The following is a 22682-nucleotide window of genomic DNA, read 5'->3' as shown; positions in this document are numbered from 1 at the left end:
AAAAAATCAAAATATTGAGAAAATCGCCTCTAAAGTTGTCCAAATGAAGTTCTTAGCAATGCATATTACTAATCAAAAATTAAGATTTCATATATTTATGGTAGGAAATTTACAAAACATCTTCATGGAACATGATCTTTACTTGATATCCTAATGGTTTTTGGCATAAAAGAAAAATCGATAATTTTAACTAATACAATGTATTTTTAGCTGTTGCTACTAAAGACTGGTTTTGTGATCCAGGGTCACTCAAATGTAATAAAATAAACACTTAAATGTGTGTTTTGGATGTTTTCGGTCCACTATCCTGAAAGAAGTCATGTTATGGAAGCCAAACCAAGCTCAAGATTGACTAATGCATGAAAAGTGTTTTTGCCTGTAGTGTCGTAATGCATCAGACTAAAGAAGCGCGTAAGAAAAGAAACCCTTCACGTCTCTGGCAGTATTGTAAGAACTTGTGACCTAAAAAGAATTTGCTCTAATTTGAAGCTCGTGAAATCTAATGCAAAACTTGAAAATCCATTTGTGCCCAGTTCACTGGCTCGGAAGTTGACTGGATTAAATTTCAGTTTTATAGGATAATAATGAGTTAAAGACTTTTTGCAGGCATATCGCTCCTTGGGGCTCTGCTTGGACTCTGCTTGTCTAAAGGGCAGCGAGGATGGACGTGCAGCCAGATGAATGGAGCTTGGAGTGGGCTTATTTGTGTTTAATGTGCCATAAGGGGCTGAGGTAATTAGCTTTAGGTCAGGTAGTAAAACAGGTGCAGATGAATGAACATCGTGCAGCTCATGTAAATGAGAGACCATGACTGCAGATAGTCTTGACTGTCGGAATATCTTAGGCCAGTATGATTGTAGTTGGTCCAGATCTGCTGTATTCACTTGGTTTCAGTTGTTCAGTGTGTCTGCAATGGCACAGAAAGTTATGACGGCTACAAAGGAGATGCACAATGAATGCCCCGATAAACACAAGGGCTGTCAAGCTATTAAAAATTCTTATCTAATTTATTTAATCTAATCAAATTTGGCCAAGAAATTAGCCCCAAAAGATCATTTAAAGACATTGTGTTGGATGAGAAAAGCATTGAATAGACCTTACAGAAAGTAGCTTTGGAAAGAAAGAAATAGTTTGATTCAGCATTGCATAAATAATGGTAATAGATAGTTATTAACACTTTTTAAATGAGTAGTAAAATGTATTTTTTTTAAATAAAATCATACTGCCAGTAGGTGGCAGCAAGTCACTGTCTTAAAGAGTGAGTCATTGAATAATTATTTTAACCAATTTATTCAAACAAATAATGTTGTACTGTTTTGTTTGAATTTTGTTTTTATTAGCAAACTTTGAATTTTATTCTAATTTAAAATGCATAATTTCACTTTTTTTTTACAAAAGTGATTTTATGTCCATAGAAAGCACATTAAATGAAAGTAAAGTGACTACTTTTAAAGTTTTTCGAGAATAAAATGTCAAAATTTAGTTGTAATGTTACATTGTCATTCAGTGTTACACAATATTTATGTAAAAATTCAAACAACATGTTTATTCTGACCTAGTACATATTAAAATATATAAAAGAATAAGGGAGGATATTCAATTTTACTGTGTTTTAAGTTAGTAAAAAAAATCTTACTGACAAATGGATAAAAATAGTATTTGGGCTGAAAGTAATTTGTCTTTTAATATGTCATAAATTGATTTTTTGTTGTAAATATGCCTGACAAGATTGTTACACTGAATTACATTTTAATGGGTGTCTTCTGTAAATTAGGGAAAAATGAATATTTATTTTTTGCTCAGAAAAACAAAAACGCAAATGCAAAACTTTTTAATATTTTTTTTTTTTTGAAAAACAACAATTTAAAGCAGTATTACACTTATTTTTTATTGCTTAAACACCTTTACTTTGATTCATGTATGTATGAGTTTAATACAAAAGACCGAAAGCCAATCACACAGAATACTTTTTTCATTAAAAAACATGAGATGCAGTGGGATGGGAAAAACCCTCCATAAAGTCTCGAGAAAAGTTGAACATGCATTATTTTACATGCGTTCTAAACATGCGTCTCTCTTGTGCGAGACAGAAGTGCAACGGTGATAGATGTCCCTTTGGAAAATGCATGAAATTATGCATTTTCTGTGAATGGCTTAGTTTCAGTGTTGACTGAACACTAAGATGTTTTGCGGCTCCATTTATGGCTTCAATTGGATAGGCTAATAAAAACATTATAATGCAATGACAATTACAGTGTCATCGCATCTTGTGCGCCACTGATAAGGCTGCCTCCTTAAAGCACACTTAAAATTTAAAATTTAAAATAAAAACCAACATTGGAATGCAAAAACTGTTGCATTCGAATGTGGGTTTTTATTTTAAATTAGATGAATATTCGAAAGTTGAATTTTTTTTGACAGCCCTAAAAGTGACTTTATGAATGAGACACTGAGTCATTGACTTACTTGATTTATTTAAAACTGCGGATTCATTCAATGACGAAACACTGCTGTGTGTTGCTTGGATGACTCAGGATAACAGTTTTGAGTTGTTCTGTATCATGTTCGTCAGCAATTGCATCAGATGTAAGATACAGGTCTGGGCAGGGCAGATGCATTATTTTAGTCATAATTAATTGCATAATAAATAAATATATATATTTTTTTTATTCAGATTCACAGTATACTGATTCGCCTCATAGGGAACTAGGTAGTGGAATGAGACACACCCACACTGCAAAAAATTCTTTTCTTAGATTTATTGTCTTGTTTCCAGTTAAAATATCTAAAAATTCTTAAATCAAGTAAAGATTATTTTCAGTCAAAACTAAGTGCATTTTTGCTTGAAACAAGCAAAATAATCTGCCAATGGGGTAAGCAAAATAATCTTGCTTTCTGTTTGAAATAAGATTTTTTTTGCTTACCCTATTGGCAGATTATTTTGCTTGTTCTAAACTTTCTTTAGCTTGTCTAGAAAACCCTCCTTGATTTAAGAATTTTTAGAAATTTTGGCTGGAAACGAGACAAAAAATTCTAAGTAAGAAAAGCATTACAGTGCATTTTGAGATATGATACAGCTTTTTTATTTTTTTATTTGCATATATTCTTCCTGCATCCATGCCGTCAAACTGTGCTGTGCTTCATCCTTTATTCAAAATCAAGACATTGATGAACATACATTAAATCCGACTCCCTCTTAGCAGTTTGAAATCAATCATTAGAATTAGTTTAAAAGGCATGACTAATTAAAAAGGATATTTAAATAGGATTGAATTTTAATGGTGTTCTCCCTGTTACCTTTGTGTGGGGTTAACATGAGAGGAGAGGAGATTAGATATTCTCACACTAATTATGAGCGGTGTTCCCCAGGGGCGGGTAATGGGGCCGCTCTCGTTCTCATTGATCCCCTGCAGATCAGCGGCATCCGACTGCAGTTTGCCGCTCTCAAAACACGCCGTCTAAAGTTCAGCTTCCCCTCAGGGCTTGTGGTTTGGACCCTTGACCTCTGAGGTTAGGCGGGAAGAACAAGCCTTTACCACACGGCGGTAGGCGCCAGTCTTGAGAGGCAGGGAAAATGTGGGTTTGTGTTTTGTTGGCTTGTTGTGGTTTCTAGTGAGAAGTGCTAAGAGTTTAACCCCTTGACAGATTGGAGATGTTTGTACAAGGTTTGCAGTATTTTACAGTGGTGGACTGCTTTATGGCATTTTCCACAAATAGGGTGCAGATTGACGTTACAGTAATCTTAAGTTGTTTTTATAAACCAATAAAGGTGTTAGTCCTCTATACTGTTGCAGAGTTTCCCAAACTGATCTTTGTGAGGAGTTTGTGAGCTGTTGAAATTCTATTCATTCATTAAATCATAAAAAAGAAAAATTAAAATAGATAAATATAAAATTAAAAGTAAATTACTAAAAATATCATGACAATGCATGGTTAATTTATTGAAATATTAATACAAAATCTCACTTCAAGTAAATATTTTGCCTTAAATGGGTTTGGCTGACAAAAACCTAGAAGAATCCCTGATCTACTGAATTTATTTTCAGTTGAAGAAAGTACTAAAAGCATCTAGTAATACACTAAATGTCAATCCTCCCTTAAAATGGTGGCTTTTCTTTACTTTCTTGACTGTATCAAACATTACTCTAGTAAAAAAAAAAAAGTAATAGATTTTAACTGTATTATAAAATAAATGTATTTTAAATCTATTAACATATTTACTGACATACCACTTGAGACTTACCGATATAAAAAATAAAATTAAACTTTATTTGGAGTACTACTTCTTAATATTGACTAAAATGTGTTTTAATGTCACTTTTGGTGAGGATTGCATGGTCTTTGAATAATATCGATCTTTAAAAGCAAGATATTTGATAAGTGTACCTAAAATATACTTGCAATAGTTCCACTTTAGCACAATCAGTTATACTTCAGCATATCTTTAGTTTGACTTCAGTGTATTGTTCCAATTTAGCAGCCTTTAAGTATACAAGTTTAGTGTACCAAAAGGGTATTTTTATTAAGTACGTAAATGTGTAAATGTATTTGTAGCATACTTGGTATGAAATAAATGTATTTCAAATATATTTTAGTGTGTTTATTTTCACTAGGGTAGTTAGTTCATTGTATCAAATGATTTAATGAACCAAAAAGTCAGTTCAGTTATGGCCCACATGTTGCATGCAACCCTGGTATGATAGACCCGACTTTATATAGTATGCACGCTTGGGCTACTAAATGCTGTATAGCACTTTTCACGTTGTTTCAAAGCAGTTTTACTGAAATTCATGATGTTAATGTTTGCAATATCCTAATATATTCATGCCTCATAGTCAGTTTTGGGGGTAACGCATAACAAGTAACGCAAGTTACGTAATAATATTACTTTTTTCCAAGTAACTACTAAAGTAACGCACTACATTTTAATTGACAAGAAAATCTGAGTTACTTTTTCAAATAAATAACGCCAGTTACTTCCCCACCCATTTATTGATTAAAAGCTCTCCTGTCCCCATGTTGAGAGAAATTGTGATTATTTAATAAAAAATTAAATATGTTCAATAATACAAATATCCTTTATTTAATCCCATTTTATTAACCAATGTCTTTGCTGCCGACTTTCGATGATCCAGTTCATTCAAGATAATCTAACATTTGTTTTCCTTTTTTTTATTGCTGAAGAGTTGACATTTGTTCTTCTGCGGTCTACTGTACAGACGTCAATTTACTTTTCTCTAAACCTGAGGCTTTTGGTGTGAAAAGGCTTTTACATTTGACAAAAATAGAACTTTTTATGTTTAAAACAAACAAGCAAGCCCTGCCCAGAGTTAAAAAGTAACGCAAAAGTAACGTAAAGCATCACTTTCCATAAAAAGTAACTAACGTAATTAGTTACTTTTTTAGGGAGTAACTCAATATTGCAATGCATTACTTTTAAAAGTAACTTTCCCCAACACTGACAGTCACATTTATCAGATTAGAGATAAAAAAAAAGAAAAAAGCTAGTTGCCAAAGCATCATTCATAATTTTTGTACTAAAATAACTAAATATCTGACATAATCATTGCTATATATAGTGTATATTGCTTTGAATGAATTTACTGAATGTATTTTTTTAATTGCTTGGAAAAGTAGGTGTAGCTACTAATATTTTCTACATTTTAATTTGTATATAATTTTTTTTGTTCTATAATTTTGCTAAGAAGCTATACAAATAATTTTTTTTAACTGTATTTAGTCATTTCTCAAATTTTTGTTACCGCATACTGCATTTTTTGTAACTGCAGATGTTTAAAATAAACCATCTGATATCATCTGAAGTTAGGCCTTAGTTTGCTTGAGGTTGGAGATGATTTTGTGAAGGATCAGCAGCTTCCTCTAGCGATCCTCAGCTGAAAATGAGCACAGCATGGAGACGGTAGGAAAGCGTATCGCCGTCCTCATGGAAAGCTCCTCATGTGTTTGAGTGTGAGTCTGTGTTTGATTATGTTTGTTTGTTGATTGTGTGTGTGTGTGTGTTGTTGATACTGGCAGCATGATTTGATTCCAGTGTTGTGCCAGGAGGGCGGCGCTCAGCGGAGCTGTAGGTCGTGATATGAATAGTCTGTGTGTTTGTTTATGAAGGCTGGTTATGAAGACTTGTTTACAGAGAGAGGCAGATCATAACCAGGTGGCAGCGCTGATGCTCATGTGAACCTCCGCATCTCTAGGGTTTATTGTCCTCTTCTAATGACAGATACGTGTTGACCTGCAGCTCTCAGACTGGAGTCTCTGTCGCTGATCAGCTCTTGTGTTGTGTGTCTGGCAGGCCTGGATCCACAGAGACATTTAGGAAAATCCCTGGCGGAGATGGAAGAGTATCTGCACGAGGTCAGAGACACACAAACACTTCTGTCAGAAAATAAACCACCTTCAGCTGGTTCTGCTTCAGCTTCCAACTCCAGTGTTTCATTGTGACCAGCTGTTTTGACATTTCTTCTGAATCGTCCTCATAATGCTCTTTTACATTTAGTCCATTATTGAAAATCATTCAATGAGAGACAACGCCTTTCATTTGTAAAGGACTTTATTGCAAATTGAAATTAAGTCATGGTTAATTGACACAAGCAGTCTTTTCTGCTCATCTGATGCTTAAAATTCAGCTTTGATCACAGCCGTAATTAAGTTGGTGTGAGAAAGACAACTTACTGAAATGCTTTTTAAACTTAGTTATTGTTGTTACTCCTCCTCGAGCTTTAACTCTACAAACTCCAAACTCAGTACAGATCTTCAGACTGATCTGACTCCAGTTGCTGGATCTTTTCTAACTGATCCGACTTACGGTTCCCCCAAAAATTTCAATTAAAACTGGGAAAATCCCATAGACTTACATTGACGAATGTTCAAATAATCCACACTATTCAAACTCACACTGACACAACTATCCAAACCTAGCAGCTAGAATCATGTTAGTAACATGCTAATCAGGCTAGAAAAATGTTAACAACATGCTAATCATGTTAGAAAAATGCTAATAACTCGTTTATCATGTTAGAAACATGCTAACAACATGCTAATTAGGTTAAAACATGTTAATAGCATGCTAATCATGCTAAACATGTTAAAATGCTAATCGTGTTAGAAACATGCTAGTAACTTGCTAATCATGCTAACAACAGGCGACTAATGCTAACATCATGCTAGCGACATTCTAATCATGTTAGAAACATGTTAACGACATCATACTAGTAACATGCTAATAACTCGTTTATAATGTTAGAAACATGCTAACAACATGCTGATTAGGTTAAAACATGTTAATAGCTTGCTAATCATGCTAAAACATGTTAAAATGCTAATCATGTTAGAAACATGCTAGTAACTTGCTAATCATGCTAACAACAGGCGACTAATGCTAACATCATGCTAACAACATGCTAATCATGTTAGAAACATGCTAGCAACATGCCTGTCATGTTAGAAACATTTGCTAACCGTAACCTTAACCCCAACATGCTAGTAACTGGCTAATCATGCTAAATGCTAGGAACATGTTAAATAAGTTAGAAACATGCTAGCAACATGCTAGTAACTGGCTAATCATGCTAAATGCTAGTAACATGTTAAATAAGTTAGAAACATGCTAGCAACATGCTAGTAACTGGCTAATCATGCTAAATGCTAGTAACATGTTAAATAAGTTAGAAACATGCTAGCAACATGCTAGTAACTGGCTAATCATGCTAAATGCTAGTAACATGTTAAATAAGTTAGAAACATGCTAGCAACATGCTAAAACATGCTATCGGTTTATCCATCTAGTCATCTGACAGACTGTACTGCCTTCAAAACATTCAAGCTTTTAGTTTTAAAACTACTTTAAACTTCAATCTTTTTCAGACTGAAAGCCAGAAAATTTCCACAATTTCTAAAACTTTAAAACTTTTTCACACTTTCTGATTAGGCTTTTTTTTTTTTTTTTAAACCAACTTAAAGTTTGTCTTGACAGACGTTTTATCTAGTTTACACTCTAACATAGATTCACATCCAGATCAGCTAGTTTGAACTGTTTCACTGTTATTACTGTATGTTTGATCAAACAAATGCAGCTGTGGTTGAGCAGAAGAGGCTTCTTTCAGAAACATTAAGAGCTCTATTTTTAATCTTTTGACAGACAGTCTACATAAACAGTATGCAGTGATGATTATTAATATGATTATAAATCTGCTTCATGGCAGCTTTCAGAGAAGTATGGAGTTCATATCTGTGGAGAAGGAGGCGAGTATGAGACTTTCACCGTTGACTGTCCGCTCTTCAAGAAGAAGATCGTCATGTAAGCAACAAACACAACATCAGTTTGAGTCCATAATGTGTTTGTGAGCAGAAATAATTCAGACTGAAGCGTCTCAGTGTCTCTCTGTGTTATCATGACCCTGTGCTTTGTATTTCAGTGACTCGATGGAGACCATCATCCACTCGGCCGATGCCTTCGCTCCTGTTGGATACCTGCGCTTCACACGCATGCACACCGAGGACAAAAGACAAGTACGATTCAGCCACATTTGTCATTTCTAAGCAGGTACACTGCTCTGATGTGAATGAGCTCATGGTTTTGATGACAGAACTAGTGGCATTTTGCTGCATAATTTCAGTAACTGCTCTTTTCAAACTAATAAACAGCCAATGTTCTAGTAATATGCATAGTAATAAGCAACTAGTTAATAGTGAGAATTGGTCCTTAAAAAAGTGTTGCCTTTAATGTTTAAATATTGGCAATATTTATATAAAAATAGTGCATAATTATACAAAAAGAAATTTAAAAAAAAAAATTTGATTAAACATTAAAAATGTATAGTACTTGTTTTATCAGGTCTTTTATTTATATACAAAACACTGCTGCTCAAAGGTTTGGGATCAGTACGATTTTTAAAAAAAAATTCTCTTCTGCTCATCAAGGCTGCATTCACTTGATTAAAAATACTGAAAAAAATAGTAATATTGTGAAATATTATTACTTTTTAAATAATGGTTTTCTCTTTGAATATATTTTAAAATATAATTTATTTCTGTGATTTAAAGCTGAATTTTCATCAGCATCATTACTCCAGTTTTAGTGTCACAAGATCCTTCAGAAATCATTCTAATATGCTGATTTATTAATTTTATTATCAGTGATGGAAACAATTGGAAAAACATTACATATTCAAAATAGAAATCTTTTCCAACAACATCAGTTGTTGCTTTCACTTTTAATCACTTTAACACATCCTTGCTAAATAAAAGTATTCATTAAAAAAAAAAAAAAAAAGAACCACAGACTTTTATATGATAGTTCATATTGTTACGAAAGATTTTAAATAAATGCTGTACTTTAAAACTGTTTTTATTAGGGAATGGTGAAAAAATTATTGCAGGTTCCAACTAAATTTTAAGCAGCAGAACTGTTTTCAACACTGATAGTAAATCAGCATATTAGAATGATTTCTGAAGGGTCATGTGACACTGAAGACTGAAGTAATGATGATGAAAATTCAGCTTTGCATCACAGAAATAAATTACATTTTAAAATATATTCACATAGAAAAAAGTTATCTTACATTGAAATAATATTTCACAATATTACAGTTTTTTCTGGATTCTTGATCAAATAAATGCAGCCTTGATGAGCAGAAGAAACTTAAAAAAAAAGCATAAAAAAGTGCTTCTGTTTTTGTAGCAAATATCAAAAACACATTGTATGGGTCAAAATTATCAATTTTTTCTTTTATGCCAAAAGACATTAGAATGTTAAGTAAAGATCATGTTCCATGAATATATTTTGTAAATTTCTTACTCTAAATATATCAAAACTTAATTTTTGATTAGTAATATACATTGCTAAGAACTTCATTTGGACAACTTTAAAGTCTCACACCCTCAGATTAAAGATTTTCAAATAGTTGTATCTCAGCCAAATATTATCCTATCCTAACAGACCAAACATCAGTGGAACACTTATTTATTCAGGTTTTCATGATGTATAAATCTCAATTAAAAAAAAAAAAATGTACCCTTATGACTGGTTTTGTGGTCCAGGGTCACAGATACTTATTTTGTGCATGTAAATGTTTTACAATCCATTTTATCCGAAGCAACATTCAGTGCATTTAAGTTTTGTACACACATGTCAGCTTATGGCAATTTCCTGGCAATCCAACACTCCATATTGCTGTTACTAGCACCATACTCTAGTTTTTGAGCTCCAGCATGGTTTCCCATACTTCTGTCAGACAAGTTTAATTAATATCTAAATCTTACATGAATGCATTGTTCTTAATTTGAAATCGACAGCACATTTCCTGCGTTTCCAGAACTCCTGTGAGCGGTTGATGTAGTCGATGAAGTTAAGCAGCAGACTGCAGGGCGTGAGACGCACTCATTCACAGCCTCTCTGCCAGTCCTCTTCTCTTTTTGTCCCCTCACGTAGGCGACTTTGACGTCTGCAATATTCACCCGTGCCTGAAAGCAGGCCTGCCTTAACAAACACGTCCGCTCGCATTATCCAGCGAGTGCTCAGGTACGCTGTGTGGCAGTGATAGTGGGAGGAAGTCAGGGGAAGGTTATTCGTGTGGATCTGTGTGACTTTGTGTTGAGCGTTTCCTCTAAGCACATCTATCACTGTTGTTTTGATGTCCTTAAGGAAGTGCCGGGATGCGCTCCCATATTCCTCCCCTCAGCGTGTGTTCATCGCGGTTTGTTTCATGCATCAGAGATGATGTTCGACACAATTGCGCATGTTATAATGCGGCATGAACCTGCTCTTGTCATTGCATCTTGGAAAATGTATGGAAACCTTGTTTTCGCAGCATGATAAACATATTAATGCTGTGGTAAATCATAATTATGACTTAAGTCATTATGAGTTAAAAAAACCTAAATTTCATAAAAAGTAAAAAATCGTAAATATGAGAAAAATGGGAATAATTATATTTTAGTGGCCTGGTTTCACTAAGCCAGGCTTAGGCCATAGTCCATTAGGACATTTAAGTAATGTTTATAAACATGCCTTAGAAAAAACCATTACTGGTGTGCATCTTGAGAAAAAACAAAGGCACTGGTATATTTTAAGATCAATCAGTGCAAGATCCTTTCAGTTGAAACAGCTCAGACTTACATTTTAGTTTGGGACTAGACTTAAGCCTTGTCTGTGAAACCGGGGGAGTATCTAATAATTTAGACTTTTTATTTTATTATTATGAATTAACATCTCCGCTTGTCTTTTGATCTCATAAGTATGACCTAATATCATCATTTTGACTTTATCTCATAATTATGGCTTAGTATCTCAATTTTGTATTTTTATCTCATAGTCATGGCTTATCTCAAATTTTTATTTTTTATCCCACAGTGACTTAACATCTCATCATTTCAACTTTATCTCATAATTATAGCTTATCTCAATTTAGAACTTTTATCTTATAATCATGGTTTATCTCAGATTTGAGTTTTTGTTTTATAATGACTTAACATCTTTTAATTTGTCTTTTGATCTCATAATTATCATAATTTTAACTTTATCTAATAATTATGGCTTAATATCTCAATTTGGAAGTTTTATCTCATGATCATGGTTTATCTCAAATTCGAATTTTTATCCCACAATGGCTTAACATCTCAACATTTGTCTTTTGATCTCGTAATTATGGCTTAGTACCATCATTTTGACTTTATCTCATAACTATGCCTTATCTCAATTTGAAAGTTTTATCTCATAATCACGGTTTATCTCAAATTTGAATTTTTGTCTCATAATGGCTTATCATCTCAACATTTTTTAAAAAATCTCATTATTATCATTATTATTATTTATGGTTTACTATGTCAATTTGGTTTTATCTCATAATCATGGTTTATCTCAAATTTGAAATTTTGTCTCAATGACTTAAAATCTGATAATTTCTTTTGTTCTCATAATATCATTTTAACTTTATCTCATAATTATGGCTTATGTCAATTTAGAACTTATTTTATCTCATAATCATGGTTTATCTTAAATTCGAATTTTTGTCTCATAATGACTTAACATCTCTAAATTACTTTTTTGATCTCATAATTATCATTGTTTCGACTTTATCTCATAATTATGGCTTACTATATCAATTTGGAATTTGGTTTTACCTCATAATCATAGTTTATCTCAGATTAGATTTTTTTGTCTCATAATGACACAACATCTCAAATCGTCTTTTGATCTCATAATTATGGCTTATCTCAATTTAGATGTTTCATAACGTTTCATGTCATAATGCAGCATCTGTGAACTGCACTGTTGTTACAGTAGCCTTTAGTTGCAATATTAAAGCAATTCTGTCAATATTTACTAGTTCCATATGCCTGTTTTCATTATTGACAAGTTTCAAAAAATGGAAAAATAAGACCGTATTTACTGAAAAGCTCTACTGAAGTGAATCAGACTGATGCACAGTAGTTTCTGAATGAGAAGGCAGCAGCAGAGTTATGTGCTTTATAACATGCACTCGATTGTTATGATAATGTTGCATTGTGGGATCTGTCCTCGCTCTTCATGTGAAGTTTGAAGAGGAGCTGTATGTGTGTTTTGGGTCACGCCGTGTCCTCAGTCTCAGCTGCTGGCTCCGCACAGTGGCGTGTTTGTTTATGCGTGTGTTCTGCTGTGTGTTGGTTGAAGATCAGGGCTCTGAGGGGATGAAAACACATCGCCCAAGAAGGCAACTCCCGCAGCCACGCGGCCTTCAGCGCGCCCCGTCGCGTCCTCACCCCACAGCGCCCCACAGCGCCCGCAGGTCAGCGGGAGCGCAGGGAAATTCCTGGCCCGCTCCGCTAGAGAAGCTCCCACATGCAGCAGTCGAAAGGACTCTCCGTCACGCTGACAGATCCGCGCTGACATCGGCTCTGGAGGAAAGCGCTCCGGCCGCGAGAGGACGCAAGGGGGGGGCGGCGTTTGCCCTGAATTAATGCTGTTCCTCCTCTGCACTCGCTGCACAGACACACTGGAGTATAATTAATTTAATTATCATACGGCCAACTGCAGATGACAGCGGGACATTAAAGAGATCTGAAATATTTATTAAAAATTTGGCGTGTCCGGCGTGCTGTAATCAGGTGCTGCCGTTTAAAGGGGGTCTTCTTGCTCGTCCTCACAAATGTTACAGTGACAAAAACAAATAAGCCACTAATTTCTTGCCAAACCCCTTGAGCATTAACCTGCTCCTGTAATTCATAGACGTATAGAAGACCAGTTTTGTAGCATGATTTAAAAAAATTATGCTTCGGAAAATCAAAATTATGATATAAAAAATAATTAGGGACAAAAAGGTGATGATGATGTACCAATTCATAATTTAAAAAAATGGTCTCTTAATAATTATGACTTGGTATCTTATAATTTTGACTATTTACAGACTCTGTACTTTACAACCTAGTATCATATAATTTTGACACATATGTGACCCTGGACCACAAAACCAGTCTTAAGTCGCTGGGGTATATTTGTAGCAATAGCCAAAAATACGTTGCATGGGTCAAAATTTTTGATTTTTCTTTTATGCCAAAAATCATTAAGAAATTAAGTAAAGTTCATGTTCCATTAAGATTTTTTTGTAAAATTCCTACTGTAAACATATCAAAATGTAATTTTTGATTAGTTATATGCATTGTTAAGAACCTAATTTGGACAACTTTAAAGGTGATTTTCTCAGTCTTTTTGATTTTTTTGCATTCTCAGATTTCTGATTTCAAATAGATGTATCTCGGCCAAATATTGTCCTATCCTAACAAACCATACATCAATAGAAAGCTTATTTATTGAGCTTTCATATGATGTATAAATCTCAGTTTTGTCAAATTTAACCTTATGTCTGGTTTTGTGGTCCAGGGTCACATATTTCATTATTATTATTTGAGATCTCATAATTGTGACCTTTTATCTCATAATTATGTCTAAGTATCGTCATTTTGACGTGTATTTCATAATTATGACATCTCACATTTACAACAGTTTATCTCATAATTATGACTCAATATCTCATAATTACGGACTTAGCATCATAATGGATTTATAATCTCATAATTGTGACTTTTTAAATCTCATTGTGGCTTAGTATCTCATAATTGTGTATGTTATAATTTTGACACTTACAGGTATCTCATAATTTAAGATTTTTTTGTTTACTTTTTTTACCTCATTAACATCTCATAGTTATTACTTATTATCTCATAAATTCTTATTAATATCTCATAATTGTGACTTTTTATCTCATAATTATGGCTTAGTAACAAAATTGAGCCTAATTGAGCCTAATCTCATAATTTAAGTTTTTTTATTTACTTTTTGACCTTCTCAAATTTATTATTTAGTATCTCAAAAATTGTTTAATCTCATTATGGCTTAGTATCTCATAATTGTGTATGCCATAATTTTGACATTTACAGGTATCTCATAATTTGTTTTCTGTTTAGTTTTTTACCTCATTAACATCTCATAGTTATTACTTAATATCTCATAAAATCTGACGTAATATCTCATAATTATGGCTTAGCCACATAATTGAGTCTGTTAATTGTATAATTATGACTTATCTTATAATTGTGACCTTTTTTTACTCACATTATGGCTCAGTATCTCATAATTGGATTTTTTTGTTTACTTTTTGACCTAATTGACATCTCAAAGTTATTACTTATCTCATAAATTGTTACTTAATGTTTCATAATTGTGACTTTTTATCTCATAATTATGGCTTAGTATCATAATTAAATGTTTACCTAATATTTATGAGTTATAATCTTAGAATTGTGACCTTTTTACTCTCAGAATGGCTTAGTATCTCATCATTTGACACTTACAGGTATCTCATAATTTGAGATTACTTTTTTTTAACCTAATTAAGATCTCATAGTTATGACTTAGTCTTTCATAAATTATGACTTGGTATCTCATGATGGTGACTTTGTTCCTTATGATGTAGTCTGTTGCTAGCATAATTGTTTAGTACACTGTAATGCATTATAAGATAATAAATAGATACAATTTTACAACCATTTCCTCTCAATCATGTCATTATTTATTTATTGAAAAGTGATCTCTTATCTCGTAATTATTTAATATCTTTTAAAATCTCATCCATTTTGACTTAATGTCTCATAATTGTTACGTAGTATCTCATAATATAGTTTTTTTAAATCTTACAATTGATAATTGAGATGATAATTCTGAATAAAATAGTTTTTCCTTACATGGCAGAAATGTGCTTCCATACTGACATGATCATCATCATATTCATTTATTTAGTGTAGTATGAGCCTGCAGGTTGACTGATCAAGCGTGGTGTGTTTTCAGGGGTGTTTGTGTGTGATTTATTCCCGCGTGTCGTCTCCTGCAGGGCTCCGGAGGGCGGCCGCTGCCTCTCAGTAGATGTCCTTGCCAGAACACCATTGACAGGATGACAGAAGAGCTGGAATATGCTGATAAAACTCCAGACGTCCAGGGAGGATGTCCATCAAGCGCTGAGCGCAGTTGTCATTCGGAGCCGGGTGAGATGTGTGTGTGTGTGTGTGTGTGTGTGTGTGTGTGTGAGTGTGTGTGTGAGTGTGTGTGTGAGTGTGTGTGTGTGTGTGTGTGTGAGTGTGTGTGTGTGTGTGTGAGTGTGTGTGTGAGTGTGTGTGTGTGTGTGTGTGTCTGTGTGTGTGTGTGTGTGTGTGTGTGTGTGTGTGTGTGTGTGTGTGTGTGAGTGTGTGTGTGTTCTGGTATAAAGCACATCATATTGTCCTCCTGCAGCACAACTGTTACTTCACTGATATTCTTTCAAAGTTGTATTGGTTCATCGAACACCAAAACAAAAGATGCATGGTACTAGTACTACTACGGCTGTTTTGAGGATAATGTCATATTTATGGGTGAAGGCTGTCATCCTCAGAGCAGTGAATAGATGTACCGTAGAGCTGCAGTGTTTCATATAATTGTGCTTCTTAAGAATAGCAAAATAAAAAGACCATGTGTTTTGGATATTGCCATAGTTAATTTCATGGTGTTTATATATTATATGCCACTCTGGAGCACAAAACCAGTCTTAAGTAGCATGGGTATATTTGTAGCAAGAGCAAAAAATACATTGTATGGCTCAAAATGATCGATTTTTCTTTTATGCCAAAAATCATTAGAATATTAAGTATAAATCATGTTCCGTTAAGATATTTAGTAAATTTCCTACTGTAAATATATCAAAATGTAATTTTTTGTTTATTAATATGCATTGCTTAGAATTTCATTTAAAAAACTTTAAAGGCGACTTTCTCGCTCTCAGTTTCCAGATTTTCAAAAAATGTACCCTTATGACTGGTTTTGTGGTCCAGGGTCACATATAGTATGTTTCTGAATTATTTTAATCATTTTGCACCATTATATTGTCCAGGCCAGTGATCCTTTTTGACTCCAGGGCACTGTCACAACAGTATTTGGAGTGTTTTTCTGGTGTTGCATCTTCTCTAATGAAAATGGACAAAAACTAGGAGTGCCCATAAGTAAAATAAATAAATGTTAAATAATGAAAAATTATTATTATTGTTATTTTTATTTTTATTAAGTAGTTATTATTATTATTATTATTATTATTATTATTATTATTAATAATAATAATAATAAAACAATTAAAACAAGTTTCAGGATTCTGTAAGTTTTAAGAGCTGAATGTTTTTCAGAAATCTCACTCTTTTTAAGCAGTACATTAACGTGAGTATTCAAGGTCACACGACACAGGTTTTTATTAATATTTTTAATTAGTTTGTATTTTTATGTTTGCCGTTTTTACTTTACTTTTATTTTCAAAGCTTTATTGATTCGGTTGCATTTTTTTTTCGGCTTAGTTTTTTGTGTCTATTTAGTTTTCATACATTTTTTATTTTATTTACTTATTTTGCTAAATCAAAATAAATTAAACGAAAAAGAGAAACTATACATATGTATTTTAAGATTTTATTTCAGGCAAAGTTTATTTTATTTAAAGTAACAGAAAAAACATTATTACTTTTAGTTAACAATAATAACCTGGTCTTGATATACTGCATTATTGTTATTATTATTGTTTATTATTATTACTCACAATTTATACCTGATATAATAATTTTGGAATAAGTATAAAATAGATAATGTAGATGTAATCATAAAAATTTAGATTTTTTTTTCATAATTTCAATGATTTTTCTAGCTTTTAAATAAGTCTTGCTCATATATACAGGTTTTCTCTAACAGTGCGAATCCTGATTCTTCAAAGATGAAGACAGTTGTTGGTAGAGTGAATTAAAATAACAAATACCTTGTTTTTTAATTATTTGGGATTTTTTAATGCGTGTTTTGTCTCATTTTAAATGATTTTAAGCCATGTTCAGGCCCCTTAGAAGTCTGGCCATAGGATGCAATAGTAAACCAACTAGTTAACTAACCAGTCAGTGGGGTCTACTAGTTTGCTTTTGTTTTTACCTGTGGTGCTGTAATTGGTGTGATGTTGAAGTTTCACAGTAAAACTCTCTTGTAACAGTAGCCTCCGCTCTAATTCAACCGTGGGCCTCTTGACGAGTTGATATTGCAGATATAGTTAATATCAGCTCTGTTCTTGCAGGACTCATTACTCATTTGTAATGTAAGACACTAGATATTAATGTGTGCATGTGTGTTGTGTTTAAGATTGCCTGCCGTCACACTCGTCCAGGAGTTCAGCGGGTTACCAGTGGATATCCGGTCTAACGGCGCTTCAGTCCGAACACCCCGACGTCCAGAGCCAAACCCGGCACGTGTTCACACTCCTGCAAAGTAGGAAAATTGCTCTCTTTTCTCTTTTTCTGTGAGATCACAGCATAAACTCGTGCATTTGTCGTCTCAGATGTTTTTACCCTGACGATTGTGAAGAAATAATGAAGAAGCGTGAGCGCAGAGCTGTCGATCGCCGCTTCTGGCCACTCGTGTGCAGTTCAGCCCATCAAACGCTGACGGCAAATAGGCCTTTGTTCCAAACACGCTTTCATTTTCCCTCTTGTTGTGCTGGCAAAATGCGCTTTTAAGAGGTGCGGCGGGGCTGCTCTCTCGTTTGAATGGGCCGCGTGTCACGAGGACAGACGCTTCAAATTAAAGCCGGAGAACGAAACCGCCGCTCTGGCCGTTTCTATCGCCCGCAGAAGTTTTAAAGAGCGGCCTGCAAGAGCAAAGAGAAAAATCTTAAGCGAGAGCGGCCGGAGATGAAAAGCATATTTAATGTTTTTCGTCTTACTTCGCCAAACAGCCTTCACAGCGCTGAGACAATATTAAACAAGTTAATATTTAATGAGTGGCTTTCTTGTGCGAGCGAAGTGCGCTGAAACGCAAACGCCTGCGAAGGAAAAACAAACTTGACGCCGTGTGAAATTCTAATGGGGTGTAGCTCCGCTCCGGCTCCTCCATTGTGCGTTCGGAGGGAGAGCCGTGTTTATGTCGTGTGTTTTGAGCCTGAGGTGAGAGTAGAGGATTCTTAGAAGTTCAGCCGCACTCTTTTCTAAGCAGCTCTGTTTAATTGCAGGACAGCTGCAAGAGAAAGGCTTGCTGATGAAGCACGTGCTCCTGGTTCATCTCTATGTGAGCGACATGGACAACTTCAGTCTGATCAACTCTGTGTACTGCACCTACTTCACGAACAATCCTCCAGCCAGGTAAAACACACCTCTGACTGTCTTCTAAAGAGCTGACGAGATGGGCTTTTAAGGGCAGACACTGCAGGCAAAAACATTGTTTTTTCATGCACCTGTCAAGTTTGAGATTTTGGGCTTTTTGGTTTTTCATCAAGTGTTTTTTCAGACTAGTGGAAAGAAAACACACAAAAGACACTGTTAAGTCTTTCTTTTATAGCACTTTATCTATTTGTGTCAATAGATTTCAATTACAATCCATATTTTTAAAGGCCATGAGTTTTTTTTCTCCTACACTGAGCCATAAATCTCAACTTCAGCAGCACTTACACACACCACACTTTACATTTGTATTCTTGTCTATATTCTGAAGGTTTTTACAAAGGGATTTGTTCATATATGATTAGCTTTATTTCATACAACATTTTACCCCCCCCCCCCCCCCCCAAAAAAAAAATTTAATAAAAAAAAATATATATATTATTTTTTGCCTGTTCTAAGTGTTATCTGAATTATGGGTTATGAGTGACAAAACGAGATCCACAAAATTCCTTCTGTAAAGATATTTGACTCTAATATGTCAAAAAAATTTAACAAGAATTTTAAAACTGACTTCATCCAGTGTTTAGATCTTTGTACTAGAAATGTATGCAAATTAGCGCATATTATATTAAATAATGCCTGATTTGCATTTTAAAACCTAACTTTTTAGAAAACTTGTAATACAATTTTTTTTTTAATTATCGATATAATCAATCAACTGAGTAAGTAAGGTGATAACTATTTATTTTATCTAAGGTTATTTTTTTTCCCCATATGAAATGATGAGAGTTTTTGATAACACTTTATTGAAGCTTTTATACATTATGCATTACAGAAGCATTTGAATGCATGAATCACGCTTTGTAATGCACATTTTGTATGATCTTGTAAATAACTGCACCCATGTTTGTAACACATTATAATAATTATTTGTTCGTGTTGCATTTTTTAGAAAGTAGAAAACATTAAAAACACAAACAACCAGTTTCAGATGTAACAAGGAATCTGCAATATTATTATGCATTCCAACTATTGCAATTACAGTATTGCAGTGTACATTATGAATACCTTTATAATGCATTTTCAGAGTTTTAGAGTTTCTTTTTTACTTTTTATACTTAACACCTGATACAATATTTCAGATCTTGAGATAACTAGAATATTGTATATTTTTGGAAAAATACCATATGTAAAAGTAACATAGCATTCATTTCCATTACTTTTTTCAGGTCTAGAAACTTTTTTTGGTCCACTTTTAAAAGTCACATATCCAGTGTTAGAAGACCATGTGAATCCTGGTTCTCCAAAGATAAATAAAAACAAATTAAAATGGGAAATATTTCAATTTTAAGTTGTTTCAACTTGTTTTAAACGTTGCAAAATCACATGCAAAATAAAAGTTTTTGTGTACATAATACAGAATATGTGTGTGTACTGCGTATATTTATTATGCATGTATAAATACACACACATTTATGTATATATTTAAGAAAAAAATGCTAAGTTTATATATTAAATATAATTATACATAATTTAAATTATAGATAAAATATAGATAATATTGATAAATATGTAAATACATGTAAATATTATGTGTGTCTTTATATACAGCATACATAATAAATATACACAGTACAAACACATATATTGTATAAACAAAAAAATATTTTAATGCGATTAATTGTGATTAATTGTTGCCCAGTACTTCATACTCACTTGTTTATTTTATTTATTAGTATTATTATTTTATTTTATTTTATTTTTTTATATTTTATTTTTAAATCAAATTTTAGAGGTAGAACTAGAATAATGTATAATTGTTATAATGCTCGTGGAGTTATAACATTTTAATCAATTCCATAAGTGTTTTCTGGGTCTAGAAACCTAATTTATAAACTAAGCGTAAAGCTTCCTCATATATCCAGGTTTCCCAAGACCTTGTTTTTCTGGTTAATGTAGAGAAAATGTGTGTGAGTGGTTGCCAGGTTGGGAAGATTTGTAAACCATGGGGCAAAAAAAAAAAAGAAAAAAGAAAAGAAAAGAAAAAAGCTCTGATTACGAGATTTAAACAATCTGGCAATGCAACCATTAAAGGCTAACCCAAGATTACGCAGATGCAAAATTAAAATGAACATTAAAAACAAAAACAACCAATTTCAGATGTAACAAGGAATCTAATGCATTTCAACTAGAACTAGAACAATGTATAATTGTTATAATGCCCATAGAGTTATAACATTTTAATACATTCCATAAGTGTTTTCTGGGTTTAGAAATATATATATTTTTAACGGAGGCTTCCTCATATATCCAGGTTTCCAAGACCTTGTTTAGCTGGTTAATGTAGAGAAAATGTGTGTGAATGGTTGCCAGGTTGGGAAGATTTGTTAACCATGGGGAAAAAGAAGAAAAAAGCTCTGATTACGGGATGTAAACAATCTGGCAACATAACCATTAAAGCTTGTAAAGGCTAACCCAAGATAAAGCAGATGCAAAATTAAAATGAAATGTTTTCAGGATTAATAATCAGGATGGAGAAAAGCAGAATCATGCAGCCCTAAACAATTCAAAGTTGGTCACAAATCACCAAACCAATCAGCTCCTGTGTGTCATTGTGTGATGCAGGGTCTGCGTCCAGGTGTCGCTCCCTTCCTCTCAGCATCTGCGGATGGACGTTCTGCTCCACGACGGGACGGCGCCCTCTGAGGAGGACAGTTTTCCTCAGAGAGACACGCTTCACGTCCAGAGTCTGTCCCACTGGGCCCCGGCCAACATCGGGCCCTACAGTCAGGCCGTGCGGGTACTGTGAGCTCTCTCTTCATTGGTTCTTCATAAAGGTAGAAAACAAAGAGCGAAAGTCCGATGGAAGCGCCCGCGATCGCTCTATATGTTAATCTGTGTTGAATTAGCACACAGCCAGCGTAATATCATAAATTCAACAGCTCAATCATGAGTAAATGCACTTCCACAGCCCATCACACATGACAGCCAGGGCTCCGCGTTACATTTGCTAAATTGGAGCGCTGTAGACAGTTCCCCATATTGATATAATTACCCCCTCGCTGTGCCCATGCGCACACCGAGCCCCCCGCCACGCTCTCGTAATGAGAAACGCTTCTGCTGACGGCTGCACGCACGCACACACACTTCTACCTTTCCCAGGAATAATCACTGATTCTGGCCGATGTTTAATTTAGACCAGGAAATACTGAAGTTAGCCTGAGAGTGCCTTCATTATTGACCCTTTCTTGTGCCACTTCTTAGAGGTCAATGGCCGTGTGCATCACAACATGGAATATGACTGGTCATTTTGTGTTTTGATTAATAGTCTGGATTTCATTTTTATATTTATTTATTTATTTATTTCATTTTTAAGTTGGGTTAGGGTTAAACTAAAATTATTATTATTATTTTTTATTATTATTATTTAAAAATAAAAAATAAAAAAAATATATATATATACATATATATATATATACACTACCAGTCAATAGTTTTGGAACACTAAGTTTTTTTAATGTTTTTTTAAAAACGTGTCTCTTCTTTTATTTATTTTTCATATATATATATATTAGGGCTGGGTAAAAAATATCGATTCTCCGATTTTAATCGATCTTCAGTTTAACACAACGATATCGATTCGGGAAATCCCCGAATCGATTCTTAATGCGCGTGCTTCACGTAAGAGGATCTGAATATTCACCTCTCGTCCTGAAGGTGTCACTAGTGTTCCTGCTGAGAGAGTTTTCTCAACTGCTGGTGATCTAATCACAGCGCAAAGGAGCTGCCTTAGATCAGATCAGAACATGTTGATCAGCTGCTTTTTTTGCAGAAAAATCTGGTGATCAAAAATGATAAGGCTGTAGCTAAGAACTGTTAGTTTTATGGACAGTTAGAATGTTTTGTATACGCAGACAAGAGCTTTATAATGGGCCTGTTTTGAACATTTTGAATTTAGAAAAATGTTTTATTTCTTAAACATGTTTAAAGTT

At 33.8% G+C, this 22682-nt stretch overlaps 1 protein-coding gene across 1 annotated transcript in view; it reads left to right on the top strand.

Annotated features, from left to right (window-relative positions):
* Nucleotides 1–22682, top strand: part of LOC141295776 (uncharacterized) — a 122795-nt gene that overhangs the window by 34405 nt on the left and 65708 nt on the right. Inside the window, exons 6-12 of the mRNA XM_073827048.1 lie at nt 6311–6372; nt 8220–8314; nt 8433–8526; nt 15381–15531; nt 17678–17803; nt 18543–18672; nt 21316–21490. Of these exons, the coding sequence (XP_073683149.1) occupies nt 6311–6372; nt 8220–8314; nt 8433–8526; nt 15381–15531; nt 17678–17803; nt 18543–18672; nt 21316–21490 (833 nt within the window). The remainder of the gene's footprint in view (nt 1–6310; nt 6373–8219; nt 8315–8432; nt 8527–15380; nt 15532–17677; nt 17804–18542; nt 18673–21315; nt 21491–22682) is intronic.

This window comes from Garra rufa, chromosome 21 (genome assembly GCF_049309525.1).
Source record: "Garra rufa chromosome 21, GarRuf1.0, whole genome shotgun sequence".
Taxonomy (NCBI): Eukaryota; Metazoa; Chordata; class Actinopteri; order Cypriniformes; family Cyprinidae; genus Garra; species Garra rufa.
Note: the sequence above shows the minus strand (reverse complement) of the source record. Positions and strands in the feature narration are given on the sequence as shown.